At 38.9% G+C, this 27,432-nt stretch overlaps 1 protein-coding gene across 25 annotated transcripts in view; it reads left to right on the top strand.

Annotated features, from left to right (window-relative positions):
• Positions 1 to 27,432, top strand: part of CELF2 (CUGBP Elav-like family member 2) — a 545,664-nt gene that overhangs the window by 492,473 nt on the left and 25,759 nt on the right. For 13 of the 25 annotated variants that reach the window (XM_088141375.1, XM_088141380.1, XM_088141381.1 and 10 more), the window contains 2 exons: positions 8,532 to 8,666; positions 22,489 to 22,620. In XM_088141375.1, the coding sequence (XP_087997501.1) occupies positions 8,532 to 8,666; positions 22,489 to 22,620 (267 nt within the window). The remainder of the gene's footprint in view (positions 1 to 8,531; positions 8,667 to 22,488; positions 22,621 to 27,432) is intronic. The other 12 variants (XM_088141376.1, XM_088141379.1, XM_088141401.1 and 9 more) reach the window with 1 other exon arrangement.

Genomic DNA, 27,432 nt, shown 5'->3' with positions numbered 1-27,432 from the left:
CCAAGTTTGATGACACTACAAAAACCAGAGCCTCCTTTTTCTTATAATGCATGTGCTTGACAAGAAAGATAGATCAGGGTTTCTCAACTTAAGCAACTTTAAGCTGTATGGACTTCAACTCCCAGAATTTCCATGGATTTCTGGGTATTGAAGGCCACACATCTAAAAGTTGCTAAGACTGAGAAACCCTGAGATAGATAACCCTCACTCTATAACAACCATGGAAATGACTATTCTTGTAATTATTTCATAACATTGTAAAAGTACACATAGCTGCCAATCAGCATTGAAATGTGATTTATTTATCCCTGCCAAGAAATATCTAATTGTGTATGGCATCAAATTATAGCAAATCACGCAGTATTTTGATTAGATATTAAGATAACATTATGTTCTTAAAGACATTTAAGATTATGGTACCTCCTTTGTGATATGCGAGCACTGTTTTGCCTTTGTGTCATTAGAAATTACATAAATGTCTTTTTTTACTTTATGCAAACTTATCTTGCAATTTATAAAGCAGTGTTTTTAAATCTTTATTTTATTTTGTTTTTCAATGATCAGCATTTATTTATTAGTTCCAAGACTGGTAGAGGTTGGAGGGTGGGGAAGAATGAAACCAAGAAGATACCTAGAAAGACAGAGAGGAAAGAAGAATAAGTCCTTTGTAAGACAGTAATGGGGTCAAGAAAGTCAAGATGGCAGCCACAACCATGTGCTTGAAACCCCCACCCCTTTTTTACATGCATCAACGGCTTTACATGCTTTAACTGCATGGTTGTGGCCACCATCTTAACTTTTCTGCTTTCCCTGGACATTTAGTTGAACAACTTCTGAATATCAGTCTGGGTGGTTTTACTAAGCGATTTATCATTATTAATAAAAGGTCATTCTTGCCCTGTCCTTTACATAATGTGCAAGAAGAGAGCAGCTCTAAGCATGGATGCCCATTACATCCACCCTGCGATGCCATTAATAGCCTTCCCCTCTTGCTTAATATCCTTTATTTCTCATAAAAGCAGAAGCCCCCGCCTGCACTTCTGTTGTCCTCAAACTGGCATGTGAGTTTATTTTTAATTATGCTCTGACTACATCAGCAGGTTCGTGGTGCTTTTATTCAGTCTTGCAACATAAAAGGGCATAAGCTCTACCCATATGTCATCTTTGTGTTCTCGTCCTTTTCTTCTTTTTTCTCCCCTCCCTTTTTTTCCTTATTTTATTAATGCTTTGCTCTGAATGGATCTTGAAGCACGCCTATGAAAAAGAGATGAGGCTGTCCCCATAGGCTGTTGCTGCTTTATTCCTACAATATGCCATTACCGCGTTGGCTCTGGAGGCTAATGCAGAATCCGCTTTCTGACAATATAAATTGGCCCGCAGGTGACAATATTGCAGAGTTATTTTCTCTGGTGCAGATCTCTTGGCAAGGGCTTGACGCTTGTATTATGTTCTGCTCATAATCTGGCATGATTTTTTTTCTTCTCTTCTCATGAAAAATATATCTTAATATGATAAACAACATTTTCACAGTGGTGTTTTTTGGAACTGGCTTTGAATTAGGAGCCCGGTGGTGTATTGCTTGGACTTAACCCCACAGAATAAGAAATGCAGAGACCAGAAAGGGAGAATGAGAGAGGATGTGTGTGTGCGCGCGCATGCACACTACGAGATTTTTCTGCATAGCACAGTTCGAAATGTATTATGTCTTTGCAATTATGATCTATTGGTTGAGACTGCCTATAGTCATGAGCACCCCTTGAGAGTAAATTGGATCCAGGCTTAGCCATTACGTCAATGAAACTAGCTGGAACTAAAGTAAGTTATTTTTTTTTCCATTAATCTAAATGGATCTACTCTAAAGATGACAAATCCAAAATCGTCAATACCACTCAAGACCCAAGCAGCTTTTCAGATTCTTCAACTGGGGCCTTGCTGACCAGAATGCTGGGAGATATTTAGAAATATCTCTAAAGTCACAGCTTTTTCACCCCTGCTTAACTTTGGAAATATAAAACACTTAGATATAGGTCTTTCGTCTTCTCTGTCGTTCTTTCCTTCTTCCGTATTTTTTCTTTGTGGCATTTTTCAAAGGTTTTAATAAACGTGGAATTCAACAGTTGAAAGGTATCAAAAAAGCATTTGAGATAGCTTCTTTCAATCCTCAAACACTTTTTTCCCAAGGAAGCCAGCAAAATGAGAAACTAGGTATCTTTTGGATATTATCCAACTACAAACACACACACACACACACACACACACACAAATAAATAAATAAATAAATAAATAAATAAAATGGCTCGGGATAATCTATTTTAATTGTGAAGGGCAAAATGAAGGGCAGGATTGGAGCTCAAGATTGATAGAAACACAATCAAGGAACATCTTGTTACTTTTAATGAGTTTAAATCTTCAAGATCTGATGAATTATATCTTAGAGTACTGCAGGAACCGTCCATTTTACCCATATATTTTAGGAGCTCCATCATTGCCTTGCCAACAGAGTGACAAGTTTTTTTAATGTAATGATATTAGGAAGATGACAATATATTCCCTGATTTTTTCAGGTCAATAACCATCCATGATATTTTGTTTGAAGCCAGCTACACAACAGGAATATAGATTCTAATCATAATCAGTGTAGAAGTTGCCATGTGACCTGAGGTCCTGAAGTTTGTTTCCAACATGAGATCCAAACTGTGATTTTGATGTATATTTATCACATCAAAAATGTGTACAAGAACATCTCTACGGCCACCAGCCTGAAGATCTTAATAGCTATTACAGCACATCAGGCACTTCCACATAAAAATTCTGCACTGGTTTTAAAGCAGCTTTGGATTTCCATATCCCCATGATGTCAGCAGGTTTGCAGAGCTGAGCTGATCTATTTCTGGCTCAGTTATGATGTGGCTGAAGTCGCTGTGCAGTTAGAAGTGAATTAGCTGCTTGGACTCTGCTTATACGTTGGAGAGACTGTATGCCTCACCCGTCCTTCTGCCTTTTGAACTTCAGGTCCTATAATGGGAATGCTGCCTTGTAGGCCTTGAAGCATCCCCTTAGTAGCTGAAAGCAAATGAGTACAGGTCAGATTGAGTTTTACCCATTTTCCCTTTCTCTTCAGCATAAGAATATCCCTAAAAACCAGGAAGACTGGGGGCAGGAGGGGAGTGAGAAGATTTTGGATGCTTCAGGGACTGTAGTAGACAGAGCAGTGGTTTTTGTGTTATGTGCTGTGAATTGACAGAAGTTGACAATCCTAGAATGCCTTCAAACTACATGGGAGAGGAAATTAAGCAGTGAGGAAATGCCTTTACTGTCTGGATGGAGACCTATAAATAGATTCTATCCGTACACATTAGTTTGTAAAACTGTTCTTTACAAGATTAAGAGACCGAATTGTGAACCAGAAAGTCTATATTTGCACTTACAAGGCAGCCTTATGTAACAAACCCTCTTTCCTCTATAATTTAAAAAAAAAATGCTGATACCCACCAATTTTATGGGACTCTAGTCCTATTACCAACAAAAAATATTTCAAACCCTTTAGTGTTCCGTATAAATCCTAAGAACAGGTTCCTAATGGAATCTGAAGCTTATCATTTATACATTGTCCTTAAATTCATGTGGTTGGAGTGGTTTAGAAATATAAGCAAAAAAGCAAATAGGTTTCCTTTTTTTTTTCTTTTTTTTTTTGGTGAATGCCTCTAATAAGGGAAAACTTAAATCGAAACTGGTCTCCTTGAAAAATTAAAGCAATATTCGCTGTTTGGTACCCCTCCCTTTAAAAATAATGAAATGCATTTTTCATTTCTTTTTGTTTTTCAAGCTCACATCACAGGAATATCAGTGCAGCCTGAGAAAATCCTGCCTCAGTCGGGGACTGATCCGTCCCCCCATTGAATCATAAAGGGGGAAGTGAGATTAAGGGTTTCAAAGAGGGCAGGCATCTTACTATGTGAAAAAGTTTGTCCTGCAAGTTTCACACCCTGAGTTGTGATATGGAAACCTCAGGTCTCCAATTTATTTGTGTTTTAACAGGACCGCATGTGTGACTGCAAGGGAACTACATCAGTTTCCTGCAAATGTGCTAATAGGCCATATGAGAGAATTCCACCACCATCCATCTGCCGATTTTTAACAAGCCTGATTGGCAAGTGGATGTAACAACTGACATCTGTTCTTCCTTATTGATATGTAGATTTATGGTAATTGCTCTGAACAATAAGACACCAAATTACCTAAGGTGAACATTAAATTAAATTTTCATGGCCCCTCTCCTTATAAATATGTTTTATAAAAATCTTACATTTTAAGCAGACGTATTGTACATCCGTTACGAGCATAATTTAATTGTATTTTTAATCTGCCAAGCCGTGAAAATCAAAGTTGGGATTCTTGCTGTCCAGAATATTACCCAAGTTTGATAGCCGAGTGGTGTAGATTATTGAAATCAGAGTTAAGTTTTACTGTTATTCTCAACATTTCTCTCCAGCAGAAAAACTAAGGAGCTACTCCATTTCTGGAAGCTTGTTTCTTCAAAGGGAAACTTCTTCCTTCCTTACCCCCTCCCTCCCAGTGTAAATAATTAACATTTCTTCCAAAAGTACTGTGTTTGTAGAATGTTTGGTGGTTACAGAGGAAGTTTATCAGATTATTTTTCATTTCATTTTATTGGGGAGAAACCACCGAAACAAAAAAGCCTTCTGCTTCCATGTGAAAATGGTAAATTTTGGATGGTAATCAACAGTCTGTGCAGCTAGAGAAATAAAGAGCCATCAGTTGCAGGGCTACAGGATGTGTGTCCTGGAAATGATAAGAAAATGCTTTTAATTCCCACCTCTGCCCACTCACCCTCCATTCCAGGTGTACTGTCTAGTGCAGCTGATCTGGTCCTTGCAAACCCATGGCTGAATTCTTCCTTTCCTCCAAAGAAAAGGCAGAATCAGGTTGAGCAGCCATTCCTGTCGTCATCAAGATCTGATGGCCTTAATGAAGGCAGTTTTTTTCTGGTAGCTGAACAGAAGAGCATGTCCTGGTGGATATTAAGCTGACAAAAGGTTCAGGTGATAAACTGAGCCAATGCATGAATATTCCTGTGATTACACGATAGACTACCGTACATCCCATTATGTCAGCCATTAACACTTTGAAACGAGTGCATTTTGGACAAAGGTGGCAATGGTTCAAAAGAGGTTCCCTGATTTATCCATGGCGTGAAGTCAGGAAAGAAAAGCAGAGCTTATCTGCCCTAGTGCCTTGTTGCACAGCGTGGTCTGTTAAATATAAATCTCATCCAATTAGGTGGAGGTATATGAACTGACAAAGAACAATGAGACATTGGCTCTTTCCTCCTTGGTTGGAGATTTAAGTACTAGCTGTTTTTCCAGGTCACAGGAAAATTTGTTTTGGTTCCTGCTGGCATGTGGCTTTTAGGTGGACTTCTACTAGCAGACAGAGGCCTTGAGAAAGATTCTGCCCTTATTTATTCTGACATCCATCATCTGAAAATTATTCTGTCCACTGACTTTCCTAAAGAGGGAAAAATAGCAGGAATCTGGTAGCCCCTTTTCCAACTGATTACCCTGTCTGGCCAAAAAATCAGGAATCACCAGGTAATTTGAGAGATGACACTCAAGTTGCAAGAGATAACTCCATTGCAAGAGACAACTCACCTTCCAATCACATGAAGAGGTTTTTAACCCATTACAATTGTTGATTAATAGGGTACTTGTATATTATTATTATTATATTATTTATTTGACTTGTCCCCGCCCATCTCCCCACAATCTGTCAATGTAATGGTATGTGGGAAAGACCTTGGGAGACTGGGCAAAGAGAGACTGCCAAGGGAACAGTCAGATAAGGGAGAGCATAGCCCACAGCTGGATAGTGGATGGGGTAAGAGGCTCAGAAGGGACCCTCCCTAGTTTCTTATGCTGTAAAGGAGATGGGGTGCAGGGGGAGAATTGTACTTTCAGACTTGCAAGATTCTGTCAATGTAGCTTTACAATAAAATAGAATTAGCTCATCTGGTTGTGATTCCTATCTGCTTTACACCGCAAACCTGACATCAATCTTGCAAGTCTGAAAGTAAGGTTTCTTGTTAGACTTCAACCAAGTCCAATTGAGGAGGATCCTAAACTCATTTGATGCCCAATTCTTTGCACACTTAGTCCTTGGATCACACCTATAAGGGTTCCAGGTCCTGTTTTCCAGTTAATACAGTATTCCATTGGTTGACATGTGCTCCTAATGTTTCTGTTATTTAAGCTTCATGCACAATCTTTCTCTTCTAGATTTTTTGTTTTGGGGGGGCAGGTATTAATTAAGTTTCCCATTGTTAAAGTAGCTTCAGAACTTGGGGTAAATGTTCAGTGAACACTTTTAGGTCTTTCTGGCATGGAAATTGTTTCAAATTTATGACTAAGATGACTTCTCATAATTCTGAACCACAGTGGATTTGACCTCCTTTTGGAAATGCAGATTATGGCAAATTATCATCACGGGCAAAGCCAGATGGATAGCATAGCCTCTTCTCTTTTCCTTTTTGAAGTAGAAACATAGTTGTTGAATGAGGCCTGGCATTCTTGTGACACTTTCTAAAAATTTTTGCAAGGAAGAGGAGATGGCTCTCTTCTGCTGCTCATCTTTGACACATGTTTTGATACACAACTTGGACCTATCCCAAGATAGTTTCTTCTGCATTTTTGATCATGGCCTCACGGCACAACTCATACTTTGGATTCATGAGGCCTCATGCTGAGCCCTTGTCATCTCCTCAGTCAGAAAAGGTCTCTCTTAAAATAAAAATAAAAATAAAAGGATGCTAGAAGATTTCAGTCTTTGCAAATCCCAAGTCATGTCAAACTTTATCTTGATCAAAGACCAGTGTGGAATGAAACAATTAACCAACTGTTTAAAAGTAAGAGGAGGACCCAGCACAAAACACAAACTAAAAGAATAATACAGGTTATTATTGTCACTATTGTTATCACTGTAAGCTACATCTCTAGGACTAAAAAAAAAAAGCCTTTGCAAATTGTGATGGGCATATTGGAATGTAACTAGTTTTTGGATGTGACATTCTTCTACAACAGTGTTTTCCAGAGTGGGGTTCGTGCACTCCAACAGGGGCATGAGATGATCCGTTAGAGTGCAGGAAGAAAATATTAGAATATTGCTTATTTCACCGTTATCTTTGCTTTGGGAGCAATATGTTTTATAATGTGCATTATGTATTAGTACATCAGTACATATATATATAATTTATAAATAAATAAAGGGAATGCATGTTCAATTTTTTTAACTAATAAGGATACACAATCAGAAAACTTTGGAGACTCTTATTCTACACTACACTAAACTTTAACTTAAACCTGTTTTGGAGATAAAATTAATGGGTAAATGGTTCATTTGAGATAAAATTTAGAAATGGGTTTTCAACGCTACATGTTCAAAAAGGGCTTGTGCAGTTTTTTAAAAACATATTCTTTATTTATGTATGAAATGTATACGCCATCTCCAACCAGTTGGATTCTAGACAATTTACAGTCTATATAGTAAAATACAACAATAATACAATAATATAAAAAGCAGTACATAAAATAAAATACAACAATAATAACACAATCATATAAAATGCAGATTAGTCCAGAGAAGGGATGGAACAGACATGAATGTACAAATGGGCATTTGTGGATGAGTCAAAAAAGTGAAGATGGCAGCCTTGACTAAGTAATCAAAGCCCTGCCCTCACCTTTTTTATATGCATTGCATTATCATTAAAAAAGGATTCTGACTGCACAGTCACAGCTGCCACCTTCACTTTTTTGACACACACACAGATGCCCCTGTGCACAAACCTGAAATTGGTACAGGCTGAATTGAAACTGTATCACTCATCCCTACTTAAATCTCAGAAAACGGCTGTCACTAAAGCAGCCTTCTCCAATCTATTGCACCCCCAGATGTGTTGGGACTCCAAGTCCTAAAATCCCCAGCCAGTCCTTAGCCACACTATTTGGAAATTTGCTATCTGGAGCTCTAATCCTATGACACTGAAAGTGTTGACTGAAACAAAGCTAGGTTAGATAAGGGACACCGTGAGAAGTAACCTCAGCAGTTGCATCACAGATTTTGCTCTGGGGAAGGAAGGAAGGAAGGAAGGAAGGAAGGAAGGAAGGAAGGAAGGAAGGAAGGAAGGAAGGAAGGAAGGAAGGAAGGAAGGAAGGAAGGAAGGAAGGGCAAGCGGACGGATGAGTGGCTGGGCCGATGGGTGCTTGGATGCTTGCTTGGATGCTTGCTTGGATGGATGGATGGATGGATGGATGGATGGATGGAAGGAAGGAAGGAAGGAAGGAAGGAAGGAAGGAAGGAAGGAAGGAAGGAAGGAAGGAAGGAAGGAAGGAAGACAGCCAGAAGAACTAATGTGATGGAAGTTTCACACTGAGTTGGTGGATTTAAAATAAATCTGTTAGACTTTGGATTTGGTAATCAACCTCACTGCTGCAGCTCCTCTGTTTTCTTTGCAGGAATGAATGCTCTACAGCTGCAAAATTTGGCAACTTTAGCAGCTGCAGCTGCTGCAGCCCAGTCCTCAGCCAACACCACCAATGCGAATCCGCTCTCCACAGCATCAGGAGCCCTTGGTGCACTCACAAGCCCAGGTACGATTGAGCAGAGCACTCTTCTTTTCACCTGGGTCCCAGGAAGGAGGGCAAATGAACATTAAACCTCATAGCCATACGTCCCATGTGATTCGGGTACAGATGATGGGTCCGTTGGAGATCTTATTCCAACTTCTTCTCTTTGTGTGTCGTAAAGCAGATTTTCTTCCATCAACAATGGAAATTCGGTCAGGGCGATGCGTGAACATTTCAACAGTCTGCATTGCAGGGGCGTCTGCGGGGTATAGTCAAGAAAGTCAAGATGGCAACCATGGTGGTGCGATTGAAGCTCCTCCTGGTTTTCATGTGTGTCATTTGCTTATTCCACCACAGCTGCCATCTTGACACTATCTTGCAGACCCCCCTGCTGTACTGAATTGTGATTTCAGCTGTATTAACTGTATCACTTTCTATTTTGGTAAAGAGCTAAGATTTGGCACTAATGAGGAAGTGTTCGAAATGTGTCTACCCTATCTAATGCCAATGTTTCTTTCTGAAAATACATTTTATCTCCTTCACGTTGCTAACACTCCCAAATAAGAGAACAGAATTTTCACTAGAGGATAATCATTCATTTATGGATTGTTGCAGGCAATTTAGCCTTGAGAATTTGGGGGACTATCTTTCATATGAACATTTTATATATGTTTATCTCTTATAACAGTATTTGCTTTTGACTTTAAAAAAAATCATGGTACTTAATTTGTTTTATGTTTATACTACACCTAATAAGAAGTTAACCTGATTTTTGCTTGTTACAATATTTATCAAGTTTTATCAACTCTGTTTTTATTTCATTTCAAAACCCCCAGAATTTTAAGAATCCTAGAAACCATGGAACCTTCTTTTATATTGATGGTTTTAACAAATTCTGTTTCTTTTCATTTTGGACACTCTTGATTTCCTCTTGAGACTTCTGAGAAGCTTTTCAGAGGAAAAGCCAAATGTCCCTCTCTGTCCCTTGAGAGGAATTTAGATCAGGTTCTCACATCAGGATAAATCTAAAGATCTGTACTGTGGCCCCATGCAATGTCTGATGTATCTAATTACGAAAGTGCTATTTCATACAAATGATCATACTCTAACATTGGCTTCTTAGAAGCTCCAGAGAGATCAAATCATGACTTTAAAGTGCTGGAATAGCCTTTCCCCTTAGCTTTTAATCTTGAAGCAAGGTATATTTTAGCAGACTTATAAATGATTCCCTTCTTATCATAGCATACATCTATGGTGCACAGTTACAATTCCATCATGAACTTTCATGATTCATGGCAGCCGTGCAAAAAACTTGTATGTTCTCTCCTTGTTATGAGAAAGTGCAAATCTACCATTGCTACATTTTTTGTTACACTGAGAAGACAAAGAATTCTGTCTTAAGTGTCAAGCAAAGAAGAAATTCATTCTAGCTGTTTTCTTCCAAGTCAGCCGACAGCCTTTCCTCCTTATCTCTTTGCTCCAGAGCTGGACAAATGCTCAGTGACCAGCAATGCTTAGAATTTGCAGATTTCAAATGTATCTGACATTCCTCACCTTGCCATCCAAGCACCTTGGTTGGCTTTTCCCAAATTTTAATGCGGTCTAGGTTTTGGATTCTACTTCTGGCACTCACATTTATAAAAGAATGCCATTTTTAGACCTGATTTAGGATTGACACAGCTGAGGGGCGGTTGGCAGAGAATGGAATGCAAGATAATGCTATATAGGAAATAAATACCAATTGAAGTTGGTAAGAGCAAATTTACCATCCGTGTGGGGTAGGGCTTGCTGTTTGCTTCCCCCCAGTGACATCATCTGGCCCACAACAGTAGGAATACAGCAGGCTCTGGCGATGGATTGGATCCTTTTCCATACTCCCATTACAACCAAAAGTTAAGGCAGATTTTGCATGCTTAGGGCGTGTGTTGGTGGGGAAGGGGTTGCCAAGATCTACTTATCCACCTAATAAGCTGGATGATTTTGAACTATTTGCTGTCTTTTCAGTCTGTTTCACAGGTTTATGATGAGAAAAGAATTGTGGAGAAATTATGTCCAATACTTTGTAGAGGAAGGGTGGGCTACAATAGTACTAATGGGAGTTAGTATTATTACTATTGCAAATGGAATATATTGAAACAGTTTCAGCTATGTAGTTATGACCCCACTACTCTTTGTTCCCGGTTTCAAACATTGCTTATAAAAAGAGGAGACCATTTCAAAATGACCTTAAAATGCACACTCTTTTAAAATGACCTTGGGTTTTCATACTATCTCCTAGCCACAGATTCTACCAAATCCAAGAGTGTCTTTTCAGCATGATTCACATGTAATCATGAATTCTGCTACAAAGAAAATCCCAAATTTGTTTGCTGGTACAAAATTCGGAAGATGCTGTTCTGGTTAATTTAGCATTCTTCCTTAGCGGGGAAAATTGTGTACAGGAGAAAAATCAGCTCTCTTGACTTTAATGAAGCTGCCTTAATGAACATGTTCTAAGCATTATTAAACTTGGAAATGTGTTTAATAGCTAGAGAATGGCCTTAGAGCATCATTGTACATTTATATAGAAGCTTGGGGTTATTAACTTTCATAAATCAACTTTAAAATTAGAGAGAAAAGTTGCTCCACCACTGGGAAGGCACTGCTATAGGAGCATTGTCAACAACTGCATTTATGACCATCTAAGAGTGTCAAGATAAGTTTGCAGGGTGAGGATCACTGACCCATTAAGCAAACCATTCTTTTTTTAACACAGCTCAGCCATAGGTTTTAGGCAGCCCTAAAGAGGAACCTATTTGTGCTCTTTGATTGTGATTCTAAAATATTCTTCCATTTAAGCCTGGGGTCATTCCTTAAAGCTGTGTGGCATTCGTAGAAGTTTGGGGGCGGGGGGTAGAGGATGGGATGGGATGAAAGGACCCTTAACAGACTCTCCAAGAAACATCTCCTGTTCCTCCAGTTACAGAATTCTCTTTCTTTTCCTCAGACCTTTTCTTTGTTGTGATGAATGTTCAGAACTAAGGGGACAGCTAGACACCCACCCAGCTGTCATCTTAAATCCATCTGAGCATGCTCAATAGGACCAGCTATTGGGTGGCTTTGCTTAATTACTATGGTGCATTCATGACATGGCTATTTATGTGCAATAATGTACCACTGAGGTTTAATCATTTCTGTTATGCCACCAGAAACAAGGTCTTTGCCATCTTTTGATACCTTGGAGAAAGTGAGCATATGATGTCTGGGAATCTGCTGCTTTTAAAAGCAGAGGCCACAGAAGAATACAGAACATTCAGCATTAATCCTCATGTCCATGGCAAGCCACATAAAAAAGCCTGCATTTATCTTATCCTTATCATGTGAAAATAGCAATATGTAGCCCACGATCTTTTCTGAAAGCCAAGATCTATCTCGTCTGGAGGCTTTCTGAGAAAGGGATACTCAAACTCTTGGCTGAGTCCATTGTTTTATTTTAATTTTCTGTCCTATTCTGGGTAATCGTCCATAAAGATGTAAAAGAAAAAGCAGCAGGAGCAATTAATTGCTAATCAGAGACAAGATGAGCATAGAAAAATAGATCAGGCCGCCACTCTACAAGGAACTCTGGTAGTCTATAAAACCAAATCTAACTTTGGCCAGCTTCTAAATAATAGTGGATAAAGGACATGCAGTTGCAATCAAAAACCATATTGGTGCAAGATTTTATCCTGCAGGGGACAAGGCAATGGAGTCTAGATAATATTGCAGAGGATCTGCATTTGGGTATGGATCCTTCATTTGTCTCTTGAATTTTGGAAACCCAAGAGGCTGATATGCCAGTATGATCTAAACCCTTGTCCCCAAGCATCACCCCCCCCTGAATTTTGCTATCAAGTGAAAACATCAGTTCCAGCAGAAGAGCACCAAAGACTCCACAGAAAACATCCGTTTAATAGCCTCGTTCCTCCTTACAAATTCTACATCTAAACTAAAAACAACCCTTGTTAAGATGTTCTTTTGATTTCAACTTTCTTATCTAGTGCTACATTTTCCACTCCATTAAATACTTTGTAAACCTGAATAAAAGCTTTCCCTGGTTGTTCTCGGTTCCATGGAAATTTAGCTCTATAAAGCCACATGTACCATCTCAAAGCATTTCCATTAAAGTCCAGGCTATAGTGCAGCATTTATATTTGCTTTTTAGGATGGAGGGGAATAAGTGCCCCTTTTTTATTTATTTATCTGTATATTTTTGCAGTTGCAAGAGGATGGGGGGTGTCTTCCTTTGTTGATGCCGTAATACTTTAAATCAACTTCCCATTGTCTTTTATCTAAAGACAATTTATTTCTCATCTTATTACAAAAGTAGCAGTGCACTTGAGGGAAAAACACTTCCTGACTGTCTAATTTAATGACGTTAAATGAACTGTGATTAATGAAGCTGTACAAGTAAAATGCAGGTTTATAGCATTTGTATTATGGTCGATCCTGGCAAGACTACGTAAGGAATACAGAGTTGATGGTACATGTAAGAAGCAGCAGTTGTTCAATAACCAATCAAATCTTTCCATGGTGCCACGTTAGAGCAAATGTGGAAGTTGACACCATTTAGCTCTTGAGTAATTCTGAAACTTTGAGAAGTTATAGTTATGCAGAAACATTACACCAGGGTGAAAACAGGCATCTTCTTTCACAATTTCTCCCTCCGCATTCTCAGGTAGGTTCATAGGTAGAGCAACCAGAGGAAAACACATAACATTTCTGGTTTTCCTTCCTTTGTTGGGCTGATAAGGCCACCAACAGCTATTCCTACTTCCTCTTACTGTGCCTTAGTTCTTAGGACTCTAGGCAACAGGTCGAAGGGGAACAATGGGTACACAGGTAACTTCATTAGCAGGACAGTGATAGACAAGTAAGAGCTGTTGGAACCACTTTCCGTTTTTTCATGATCTGCAACCGGTGCAAAAAGTGAGTCCTTTTTTTACATCCTTTTTTTGGTCTCCCCAAGACCCCTTCCCAAGTGGGTTGGGCCAAAAAATTGGGCACATTTTTGCATATTTGTGGACACTGGGATCGTTTAAGGGACAAAACTGATACCTTTAAGCCTTGCAGATGGCATTAAGCTTTGAAGACTCATTTTCTCCCTTAAAACTCACAAACATCTCCTCCAGATTGGCCCACATTTTCCCTTTTCAAGTGCATCCTTTGACATCCCATGTAAATGTGGGGATGGGCTTCCTGAAGTCAACAGAAGTAATGCATCTCTGACTGATAGCCATCATAATCAGTGCACCTCATGATGATTGCAATGGGGGGACAGAGGGTGCTTTTGAATTTCTGTCTGTACTTCGAAAATGTTTTAGATCACCCTTAGAATTATTAGCTTCTTCTTAATGTGAATGTCAGGACCAACATGATATCAACTATATTAGCATCAACTCATCAACATGAGTCTATCAGGGTTTCCTGTATCTGCTAGAAATATGTTTATCTTCTAAACCTGGCTGGGGGTTTGAATTCACAAATAGTTCTCTCTCTCTCTCATTCTCTCTCTCTCTTAAATACCTGATCTGCTTGGCAGCTATTTTTTAAGCTTTTGTTCCACATTAATAAAAGAAGCTGTCGCTCCTTGTGTTATAGTTAATTCATTTGATCTGCCACACAAATGCAAAGGATGTGGCATTCTTGACCGTTTGTCTGCTTAAGAGACAAGAAACCGTTTGCAAGGGTAGCATTTCTGTTCTTCACTCTTGGGAAGCAATTAAATGAGTTATGGGTCATTCATTATGTTAACCATACCACAAAAGATTTGCCTTTGTTAAATAAAAGCATTTGTTGTTTAGAGCATAATTCTTTGAAACTTGGGCCATTTTTATAGAAACGTTGAGAATGCTTTTCCAGAGAAGCGTCACAAAATCTTTCTCTAAGCCTCGCATCTCTTAAAAGCTTTTTTCTTTAGTTGTTCATTTCAGCACAATACACATCTCTCCAAGAGGCAGTTGAAGCCTGCCAGGGTGACATTTTGTATAGTCCAGGCACCCACTGTGTTAACTGTAATTTGCTTCCAAAAATGATCCCAAAATAGCTCTACCTGGACGACAGTTTTCTAAATCAACCAACGTAGTTGGCTCTTCTTGGAAGTTGGACATTTACAAAACCCGCATCTTATCCTTTTAAACATTTAGAATTTATTTTGCTTCGCAAAGAATGTGTGGACACTTATTATAAATGCATATGAAAATTGTGGGTAGAATCATCTAATTCAGCTCACCTGAAGAGGCAGAAAAACAAAATTAGCATTTTAACATGCGTACTATCTTCTGAATGTTACATGATCACAACACACCCTTCCCTCCAAGTCGCCCCATACAGATACACTCACACAGAAATAGTTGCTTTGCCCTTAAACATACTTACGCAACGATCTTAATCATTCCCTTGTCACAATTTGCTTGGTCATCTATCATGTACAAAGAACAAATCAAACTGAGCACAGGTACAAACCTTTATTAGGGATTACCTTGTGGTGATCAAGCAGCAAAACGTACTTATTTCTCCATTCTTATCACAATGGCAGATTGCCAGCCGGTGGCCCTGTTTTGAGTGATTTGGGGAAGGAGGGACCAGAGAGCCTCTGCAGGGTCGTTGTGAAGATTATTCTAGGCATCTCTCAGATTAAGTTGCTTAGATTTGTTTGAAGTTGCATTTCTGGCTGTGCAGTCTTGCCCAGTTATTTGAAAGGAGTTCAAGTCTGTCAGCCCTGATGACGGGGTCCTTGGGGCTTTGAATCCTGCCACTTTTGTCTTAGTTCCATGTCCTACGTGGTTGGTTAAGTCATCCCAGGACACAGTATGTCATTGATTCAGCAGAGATGAATGCCTTTTTGTGGGAGGGAATGCTTTGAAGGAAATAGTGGTTTTCTTTCTCCTCAAGAGGCCATCACTGGACTCAAAGGTTCTGAATAATTTTTGTCCAATCTCCACCCTTCCCTTTTCAGGGAATGTTGTTGAGAAGGTGGTAGGCTTACTACCTTCTCCAAAAGGCCCTGGAAGAAATAATTATCTGGACCTTTTTTAGTCTGGTTTTAATCTGAGTATAGTACCAAGACTGCATTGATAACACTGGTGGATGACCTCTGTCAGGCCAGGGATGGGGGGGGAGGGGTGGCTCTATCCTGGTCCTCCTTGATATCTCAGCAGCTTTCAATACAATTGATCATGGTATCCTACTGGACCAGTTTAGGAGGTTCATAGTTGGGGATACTGTTCTTCAGTGGTTCTCCTACCGCTGAGGCCAGTTCCAGGTGGTATTGTGAGGAGAAGAGACCTAGTTCTAGGCCGATGATTGTGGGCTGCATCAGGGCTTGACACTCTCTCCATTCTTATTTAACATCAACATGAACATTCCTATTTAGCATCGACATGAAGCCATTGGATGAGATCTTCAGTAGGCTGATGATAATTATATATCTGTGCCCTTGGCTACTCAAGTGATGCTGTTGAAGTTCTTCCCTGGTGTCTGGAATTTGTGAGAGTCCAGATGGAGAGCAACGGCTCTGAATCAATCTAGGAAGACTGAGTGGCTGTATCCCTGCATCCCTGGATCTGGAGAACTTTCATACCACTCCCCCAGACCAAGTTGGTATATGATCTGGGAGTCCTCCTGGACTCATGGCTCCTGCTTGAGGAGCACGTGGAAGCTGTGGCCAGGAGGGTCTTTACACAGTTCTGTCTTGTGCACCAGTTGCACTCATGGATTGGGAAGCTCTGCTTATGGTTACCCATGCCTTTGTTATTTCCTGGTTGGACTATTCCAATGCACTTTACATGGGGTTGCTCTTGGAGAGCATTCAGAAACTGCAGCTGGCCCATGTAACACTATTGTTATGCAAGCTGAACTGGCTTCCAGTGGGTGTTCTGGTGGAATTCAAGGTGCCACTTATCACCTATATAGCCTTACATGGCATGGGGCCAGGACACTTGAGGGACGCCTGTGTCTTATTTCTGTCCATCCCACTAGATCCATCAGAGTGGGCGTGCTCCAGGTCCCTACTGTAAAGCAATGTCATCTTATGGAACCTAGGAGGTGTGCCTCCTCTGTCACACTGCCTGCCCTGCAGAGCAACACCCCCCTTGAGTTTGGATGACCCCAACTCTGTTGGCCTTTTGGAAGGCCTTAAAAATCTGGCTCTTCCCTCTTGCTTTAGGGTCAGGATGTTAGTGAAGCCCAGTTTGTGTTATTGACCTGTGCTGTTTATGGTGGTTGTGTTTTTTTTAACTGATATCTTTTCTTGTTTTTCTTATTATTTTAATGTGTAGCTTTCTGTTTCATGCCTACTAGCCACTCAGTTATTTGATTAAGATGGTGGCCGCATATATTTGTATCAATAAATATCCATGATGCTATTTCCTCTTAGGGTAAATAATATCATGCCAAGCGCAGAAAGGGAGTAAGAAATGGTGAGCCAAAGAATCAAAAGGCATAAAAATAGGAAATACAGCTTAATCTACTTTATACTAACATTCGATATACCTCTCCATATCTTTCTATCGTTGCTTACCTTCTTTCTTTCCACCACATCCATTCACTGCTCTATACGTTGCCTTGTATTCTTTAAACTTTTCACTTGTCTCTTCTTGAGGATCTCATCAACTCCATTCAACCACAATTTCTCCATCTTCCTCTTGACCCATTCATTCTTCCTTCCTGTATTTCTTTTGTAATTCAATCCTCATTCATTCCAAATAAATAAATAAATGAGTAATATCCTTCATTCGTTTTGATCAAATCAATCTCATACTGGACACTCCCTTTTGTATTCAATCCACATTCATTCAGGACCCATTCATTCTTGATGTCACCTCTTCTTGTCTTACCACACAATCCTTAAGTATCCCATCCCCACTGCATTCAACTTACTTGTATGTCTCCCCTAACATATCCAATTCTTTCTTCAATATAATAAAGTGAGCAGAAGCATATTCTTATGCACAGCCATTTTCACTTCTTGCAACAAACATTTGTTCCTTGGAGCATATTATGCAGTACCTCCACCCTTCTAGCAGCATTTCCATCTCTTACATTTCTCCATCCATTTTCCCATCTCAGTAAAAGGATCCCATTTTGGTAACATTCTGCCAAGATACACACATTCATCTACCTGCTCTGGTGTTTTGCTATTTATGTATAACTTGCAATCATTCTCTCCATTTTCCCTGTCAGACACAAGTCCCTTGAACAGACTAATGCTTAAAGAATAGATTTAAAGCAGACCTTTTTTTTCTAAGCAGGTACCAAAATATCACCATTCTTATTCATTCCTGAGTCTCTGACTGGGCCAATCACTTTTTCTGACCTCTATCATTTCTTTTCAGATAAGTTGAATAATCTTTCCCTTGTAATGCATTCATTCAGAATGTTGCACAATTTTTCCCAAAACTTATCACCATACATTGAAATGTAATATGCAGTTACCACCAACTGCAGGTTCCTATTTTTGTACATACCTACAACAATCTAGATGATACCAGTTCGTACTTTCTAATGTAGATTTCAGTGTTTTCATTCATAACTAAAACTACACCTTAATTTCCCTGCATTATTTATCAACTCCACTCCATGAGATCAGACCGTTTTCATCCTTCCCCTTAGTTTCACAGAAATACAATATACCTATTCTTCTTACTTTTGTTTCATTTGTCAATTCATGCTCTTTACCACTTATTCCTCTTGCCTGCCAAACAATCTTCCATCTAAATTCCTTTTATCGTGTTATGATGAGTGGTTCAACTTTCCTGATCTTCAGCATTATCACTAGACATATATTTTGACTTAATCTTCTTTATGGAAAACAAATGTCCAAGTTACCAAACCACTATATGTGGTTTTTATATGGCTCTTGATATGATTCCAGGAGTTTGACTACATTTTTAGCAATAGGTTTATTGTATTTCCAGGGTTAAAGACCCCAGGACATATTTGAAGATGTTGGGACAAATTATCATTCTGACCCTTATTCACATGAGAAATTTATACTCTGGGATAATCCCAGCTTGAAAATTGCAAGTAAACTGAAGGGAGGGGAAGAAGGTTAGAAATCATGAGAAAAGAGTGGTGTTAATATTTGGATCAGCTTATTGCTAATCAGGTCTTTAAATCAGTTGAGTTACTGCAAGAGGAATTTGGATTGCCCCAATCTGTGAAATGGCAGAATATTCAGTCAAAACATTTTATTAGCTTCACTAATTGGTCCAGATGCATTAGCAGCATCTAAAAGTCATGATCTACTATCACTACTGGGATCTGTTTGGGATGATTTTAAATCTACAGTATTGTTCTATAAAATTAAAGAGTATTGTTAAGATAGACATTAGTTTTCTACAAGAACTTTGGAACAAAGAGATGGAATATTCCATATTAACAGTCAGTGGTTCTTTAAAATATGAAATGTTTATTTCAAATACAAAGTATGTTTCTTATGATCTTAAGTTGAATTAGTTCAACAGAAGATTTTCTTTTATGTGTACTGGACATTTCAGATACATTTTTTAAAGGTTGGTTGTCAACTTCATTATACTGGAAGCATGAAATGGATGAGTGGACGTGTCCCACTATTACCCCATTTGGAGTTAATTTCCATAAGTTTGTTGGTATGATGTTACAAAAATCAATATCATTTAAAGGTGTGAACACACTTTTGAGTTATATACCAGGGATTTGGAATTTATCATATGAAGGACAATGGATTTACTGGGCACAGCGCAGCAAAAAAAAAAATACTCTTTGATATTGTAAGACAGGGGGTCTCCAGGATTAAAATCTTGGATCAATAATATGTTCATTGAAAAACTAGCTCTCTATCAGTATGATGGAAGGAATGAAGGTGTATTTTGAAACACCGGCTGAGTGACTTTTACTGTGTACATTTCTGATTTTTTCCTCTCTTTTTTTTTTTTGCATTTTCTTTTCTCTCATTTTTTCCCTTTTCTTTGCATATTGAAGCAGTTTTTTAAAAGTGGCAATCTTCCATATGCCACAGCTTTCACCAGACTAGGTTAACAGCTTTAGTCACCAAACTAGGTTAACAGCTTTAATATGCAGCATTTCTTGCTAACAATAAAAGCCAGTACCAATCTAAATGGACACATTTGGGCCAGTATGCCACCAGCTCAACCAAAGCCAGGTTTTACCCCAAGCCTGCTCACACTATTGTATGCAAGGTACGATTTCTAATCTGGAATCTACGTTGCAGGGCAATATGCCATTGAGCCACACCACAGATCCAGGGTTCAAATTCCTTATGCCCTTCTGTTGAATTAACTGTGAAAATAAAAGCAACCAGCAAAATAGGAGGCCTTAGGATGAGCGTGTGTACGGTATATAGCAGTCTTTCCCAAATTTATTTTCCTCCTGTTACAATGCACCTCAGTGCCATTCATCCAACAATTTGTCTGGGTATGGGAGAGCGGTGATATTGTCCAGTGAAATTAAATATCAGCAAGTTTACAGAGCAAAAAGTTGGGGGAAGTTGGTGAGATGGACAAGAAAGCTATCATCTCTAGTATGAGAATATGGTGTTACAAACAAGCTGCTTCACCAAGTAATTAGAAAAAATATGAGAACCTTTCTTGATTTCTTAATACTACATATTGAAGTATGGAAGCAAGGGCTTGTTTAAGTGATCTGGAGACTCTTCAGATCAACCATACCAAAAGTCCATCTCATGCCAGTTTCGCATCCATATGATCTTCTCTTCTTTTTTGCACTTGTACAGACACTTAGCCCTGAAAGACAGTTGCTAGCACCCATTACATATCAAATTCACTCCACAGCTATATGACCAGTTTGGTTCAATCATTTGTAATCATGGAGTTATCAAATCCTGCTTTCCACTCGGCAGCACAAAGGGGTGGGCATGCTACCATGTATTCCTCAGTCATTTACAAGAAGCAGTGACCAGGAGCAGACTGTGAGTCCTGAGCAGTCAGAATTAATTTAAAGCTTAATAAAACTGCTCACCTGAAGGAGTTTTAATATTAAGTGGCTCATTGCAATCACAAGTCAGGCCTCATGGTTCACTCAATTGGTGGGTTTCCAGGAATAGAACTCCATGCATTTTGGTGGGCCTGTAGATCTAATCCATCAAATACTAATTAGCTTAGTGCTTAAAAAGTCTCGGTCATGGAATAGGACCATTAGTTATTTACAGTATGTCAGCTTAGACCTGGATGGAGTCTGCCAGATAAGGTGAACAGCACTTTCTTTACATTATGTAGAATGCCCCCAGGTAAATGGAGGTGAAGAAAACTCCTCCTCACTTAATGTGCAAATTGACACATGGAATTAATTTCTATCAGATGCTGAAAAGTCAACTAATCAAGGTCATGCTAGAGGATTCTCATGCTGTTAGCCATCACAGTGTAAACCATCAGATAAGGTAGAAGTGACTAGGTAGTTTTTGTTATACCCCTTTTTCTGTCCCTATTTTATTTATTTTAAATGAGTCACACACAAAAAAGTATCTTATTCCTTCCAAGCTGATGCACACCAGCCTGGAAAATGACCTGAGTTCTAGGAGATACTTATTTTTGCAGAACTGGAGTGAGGTTGTAGAGTCAGGGAACGGGCTTAATCCTATCTACACCTTTCCAGAGTGCCCTTTTCCTTGAATCTTCAGCAAGCCACAAGGGCAGTAAATTAGCTTTCAAAAGCAGGATCTTGTTATTTTTAATCACTGGTGGGCCATTAAGGATTTGAACAGCTTTGAGGTCTGGCCGTGGACTTACAGATCTAACTCTGAAACTCTGTGTACCAAAGACTAATATGGGGTGGGGGGAAGGGGTCTATCTAGCTTTTAGCTTGCAGCTGCTAGCATACAGCTTTCTTTAATGTTCACAAATCATATAGGCATTATTCACTCATCGCTTCAGTACTAACTAGCTTTCTGAATGATATTCTTCTTGACTATTGATGTTCAGACTGATAACACAAGGATAATATTCCCAGCACAGAAGAGAGGAATAATCAATTTGCTTTTACCAGGACAAAGCGCTGTCAAGGTATAATTCCTGAAAGCAAAGCCCCTGGATATATGAATGTTAGATATTTCATCTTTTCTAACAATTAAGCTAACCAGCAATGGAACATCAAGAAAAGCTGCCCAACAGTGTTACAATGTCAGTTCATCAAATTTTCTAAGAACTAGGGACAACTACCAGCTGTTTATTAAGTTATTCTGTGAGTTTATTCAATTCAGAAACGCCAAGTTGTAGTATCCATTTCATTTGTTGTAGGGGGAACTCTGGAAGGCAGCAATTTGTAATTTGTCCTTCAGTATCAAATAGGTTTTCATAAGCCAGATAGTCTGAGAACTCATGAATGTAGCATTTGCCATTTCCATGTCAAAATAATCTCCTCTGAACGTATATCCTGTAATGATTTATGATTTATTCATAACACACCATTTTATATATGCATGCAGCTGAAATGGTGGGATCAAAATCACTCCAAACCAGGATTTCTAACCACAGTTTGTTGAATAAACAAGAAAGGCTACAAATCAGGCTAAATTGTAAGCAAGCAAGCTGCACTAAATCTGAGTTCAACACATGAATGAAACCATAGTGTAGGCAATTGGTTTTCTTCTATCTCTTATTAAAATTTTGAGCCAAATATGTGCTCTAAGCAATGGACATAAAACCATATGGATAAATCAGTGAGAGGAACCATACCTTAAATTCTTTCTTCGCCAATTATTGTGACGTGTCATGAACTTTGGTCAAAGGACTATTACTCTCTAGCTTTCCATAATGTTTATGGCATTCTAGGAGTGAATAACTTTATCTTCTCTTTCCTCCTTTTATTCCAGTGGCTGCATCAACAGCAAATTCCACAGCTGGGGCGGCAATGAATTCTTTGACTTCTCTGGGGACTCTACAAGGACTAGCTGGAGCAACGGTTGGATTGAATAATATTAATGCACTAGCAGGTACCGTAAACAGTGAGTATTTATTGCTGTGGTGGACACTCCAGCAATTTCCCTGTAATCACCTTAGGGACACTAATCGTTTTAGTAGAGTGAATGCTACTAGGGAAATAATACATGTGCAAAGTGGGTGATAAAATTGAGAAATTCTATTCCAGACAGCTTCAGGCCCAAAATCTAAATAGGTTTTGTCTTGTTAAAGAATTATGATGCTTATATTGCTTGATAATATTTTATCCTTTCTTACAGGGCACACACATTAAGCTTGTATTTGGATAGCTAGAAGGGACCAGTTCACTAGGAGATTTTGTTGTTGTTTTAATTGTTCAAGAGGTCATGAAAGCAGATATAGGTTTCAGTTGAAGTGACAACTAAGGAGATGTGTTGCTATTGTTATTGCCTGTAGAAGGTACTACTAAGGGTAATAGCACATCATTGTAAATACTTACTAGATTCAAGAGCTATGAAGAATACCCTCTGCTAGTAGTTTGATTTATAGCTTCCTACAAACCACACATAAGGCATTGTCAAATAAATCACTTTAGTTCCTGGCTGCACAGACAGGTAGGAGAGGAATGTCAGACCTTTGAAAGATATATACATTCTGCAATTTTTGTTACTAAAGTAGGTCAGATTATGATATATGCCATGATCTAATGATCCAGCCTTGCATAGGCAGTAATGATTCTGTTTCTATAGCTCTGTGTTGTGTGTCTGTGTGTGTATGCATGTGTACAAGCATGTATTCTGTCTTCAGATCCGCTTTCGTCAAACCAGCACCTGCAAAATGGCCATTTGTAGGTTGGTTGAAGGTTTTGAAAATTGTAATTCAAAACCTCTAAAGAGTACTAGGTCGGAGTCTCTAGATGATCCCCAATATTGCTGAAAACAGCTCTCATATCTCTGACAGCTTACCACTTCCAAGAGATCAGTGTACTTTCCAAACCAACCAAAATATACTGACTTACAAGCAGAAAGAATTGAAAGTTGAAATCAATCAAGTCAACAAAGTCAAACAACTCCCCCAAAATCAAGCAATGAATCACAGCAAGTAATGCACAAGATATCCTCCACCATTACAACAGCAAAACATAAAATACAATAACCCTAACCTGATCACAGTTAAAAATTATTTTGGTTCCCATGATATAATGATGAAAGCTAACATATACAAAGTTGAGTCAAGCATCCATGATACACTTGATACTACACTTGATTTTAGCCAAAAGCATTCAAGACAAAACACTTAAAGTGTTCCATACACACTATTGTACTAGGGGAATGAACACAGTTTGTCCTTGTCAATTACTATAATATACCATTTGATCAGCCTAAAATATCTAAAAGATAGGTGCATGATCAAAGGCCTATTTCATCAGATTCACAAGTACAAGTCTTAGCCATGTTGGTAATGCAAGCTAGTTTTTATGGGCCGTGCAGCATGGCTGTTAGAGACATCCACAGTTGGCTTCATAACTATGTTAAAAGGGTGCTTATCAATAGTTCTTCATCAACCTAGGGTGATATCACATACTTCAATTGTGAATCCAATACTTCAACATTTTTTATTTATGGCCTGAATGAAGACATGGAGGGAATGGTATCCAATGTGCTTGTGATACAAATTGGGAAAGTTAGTCAATGTGCTAGAAGACAGGAACAAAATTCAGAATGAGCTTCATAAGTTAGAGAACTAGGCTGAAAAACAACAGAATTTGTTCTCCCCTTTGACAGAGATCTAAGTTCCTTATGTAGGAAAAAGAAATCACTTCTTGGTATAGAACCTGGCTTCTTATATTACTTATGGAAAATATTTTGGAATGATAGTTGATCACAAGCTAAAAGTGAGTCAGCGGTGTGATATGGCTGATAAAAAAATCATATTAAATAATATAAATTATATTTTTAAAAAAGCAAATGCAATTTTAGAATGCATCAACAGAACTACCATTTCCAAATTTTGAGAAGTCATAGTTACACTCTATTTGGCATTGGGGAGACTTCACTTTGCGTACTGCACCATGTTTTGGACACCCCATTCAAGCAACCTGGGTCAGGTGCAAAGTATGATTAGAGGACTTCAAATTAAGCCCCACGAGGAAAGATTGAGAAACCTGGTATGTTTAGCCTTGACAAAAAAAAGACAGAGGGAGGATATGTTAGTTCTCTTCAAAAATCTGAAAGGGTATTTCATAAAATAAGGGTATTATCTGTTCTATAACTTCCCAGAACTAAGAACCAGAATATTGCGGAAAGAGGTGGATGCTAAGACCAGTTCAACAATGAAATTAATAACTTAAGGAGATGTTTCACTGGATGGGTTCAAGCAGAATTTCAGTAGTTTAATTGAGGACAATTTAATATGAGCAAGGGTTGAACTCAATAGCATAGATTTCCCCTTCCAGCAGTGTTTGGGGAGGGGGGAATGGAAGGATCCTCTAATACAGGGTTCCTAGACCTTAGCAACTTTAAGACGTGTGGACTTCAACTCCCAGAATTCCCCAGCCAGCCTTGCTGGTTGGGCAATTCTGCGGGTTGAAGTCCACACGTCTTAAAGTTGCCAAGGTTGAGGAACCCTGCTCTAATCTATAACTAGTTAACACTTTTTATTAAGACCAACCAAAGGGAACCCCAAAGAACATGCTAACTTTCACATTTGTCATCAGGCAAAAACAGTTACAACAAGGAGTAAAATCCTAAAAGTTAGGATAGATGATAACCCTGAGGTCTGTAGATCAAAATCAGTTCTAAAGTGGAGGCTATAGACTAAATACATTTCTCAGAAATGATTTTTAAAATTGTCACTCTAGTTTGTATTCATTTGTAATTAACAGTTGGAAAACATGTTTTTTTTTTTACTATTTCAGTGAACATCTGAATTTTATGTCTGTGCTCTCTCATTTGAGTTATATTATGTATTCCCGTAACTTTTAGTTCTCATCTTGTTGGCTTCCCCCTGCCTTTCCTGGGGTCTCAAATTCATGGGCATCAACCAGATCCTTCATTTGTTTCTTACTGTGATGGAGACAGTTACCTAGTTAAAGATGGGCATTTAAAGATTGTTCCTATCATCTCTGACCACAAGAATACCCTCTAGTTGCAATAGGGCATGGCGTGCCTTATTCTTTTTGAACACAAACCCAACAGTGTACACTGAAATTCATTTAGCCCACCCCATGCAATTGATTCACCATTTTTTGTGGTTGAGTGTAAAATAATAGGAGAAATTCAGAACTTGCAAATATGTATTTGCAAGGTACGTAGGGATTCATGCACAATTTTTGCAGGAAAGGTGTGTCTAAGGACCTTTCCTGGCCCTTCCCGTGTGAACACCTATCGTTCTAATATCAGGTGAATCATTCTGAAGGCAGTCTTCAAGGCTCAGTAAATGCCAACTTGTCGATGAAATACCAAGAACACTTTTTTAAAGAATGGTTGCAAACCTCCCAGATTTCTAGATACGTCTATATCATGCACAAAAATGTAACTAAGACAGGAAAGGTGCGGAAAGTGGATGGTTCAAAAAGCATGAAACTCCCCCTCCCTTTCCAGCTTTTTCACAGCTGCAAAAGAAAAAATGGAGAGAGAACTTTCTCATAGCTGTTTACCTTTAACCAAAGGAGTTTTCTTGTCTGGTCTGCTTTTGTTTGTGTTTAAGATACAACTGAGTCCTTGAAAGCCAGTTGATACAATCAATCAAAACATGATTTGTTTCTCCATGTGGCTCTGTCCGCATATGCACCCATATCTGTCCCTCTGATTTTTCTGGGATTTCAAAAAGAGCCTTGCAAAAAAAAAAAAAATTGGAAACAGTATATTTCTTGCCATACCAGGATGCTCTTCACCCTTTTATCCTTTACCCAACCTATCCTGGTGGAGAAAGTTACTTCTTCTTGGCCAGTGCTGTAAAATCTTCCTCTTTGACATCCTCTGCCATTGTAACCACTAAAAACCAAGGTATGAACCAGAAAAATGTGATCTTATCCTGTTTTGTTGCAACCTGTTGCCCAAAATCCCTGTCAGCAATAATGATTTTGGGTGCCCTTCTCTCTTTCTTCAAAATTCCTAGCTACTATATTCCCATATGTCTGCTCTATATTTGAGCATCACCATAGGGTTTGTTGGTTTGCTTGTTTTGGGTCTGCCTTGGCCCACTCAGAAGAAAGGTGGTTTCCTTAGCAAATGTTGCTTGCTTAAGTTCTCTGCACAGTAGTTGCCTTATTATTTCTTATCCAGTTTCTCAAGATTTGTCCCTCTTCGTCCTTCTCTTATAAAACCTTCATCAGTGTAAAGGTTTAGGAGAAAGGTTATACAAGAAGATTAAAAGGGACAGGAATGTGATTTGACTGCAGGTAAATAACACTGGTCCTCCTGGGTTATTTCGTTGCACTCTGCTCCTCAAATCACTTTTCTGCAGCTTTGATCCAATAGCAACAGCTATTCAGTCTTGGAGAAAAGGAGCTGATGGGGGGGCGGGGGGGCACCAGAAGATAGAAAAGTGCAGGAGATTCCATTGGCCTTTTCAATATAGCTTCAGCTTTAGACCCAAATTGCTATAACAGGCAATTTGTGGGTAAAAAATTAAAGCCACTGAAAGAGAGAGGTCATTCCTTTAGTTTTCCATAAAAAACATCCTGAGCATTGTGATATGTTGAAAATGTTAATAGACAACCCCAGCAGAGTGACTGTTCAGACTCAAGGTGTCTATGTACCCTCAGAAGACTTTGCAGAGCCTTCTATAGCATCTTGGCTTCCTACTATTTTAAGATTGCATCTCCCTGAAAGGGATATTAGCTGGAAATTCTGCAAGTGCAGTTCTAGCACATC

The sequence above is a fragment of the Python bivittatus genome, unplaced genomic scaffold (genome assembly GCF_059951505.1).
Source record: "Python bivittatus isolate LINGU-HERP-01145 unplaced genomic scaffold, Pbiv_v1 ctg000330_np1212, whole genome shotgun sequence".
Taxonomy (NCBI): Eukaryota; Metazoa; Chordata; class Lepidosauria; order Squamata; family Pythonidae; genus Python; species Python bivittatus.
The sequence above is the reverse complement of the archived record's forward strand: the minus strand, read 5'-3'. Positions and strand labels throughout refer to the sequence as shown.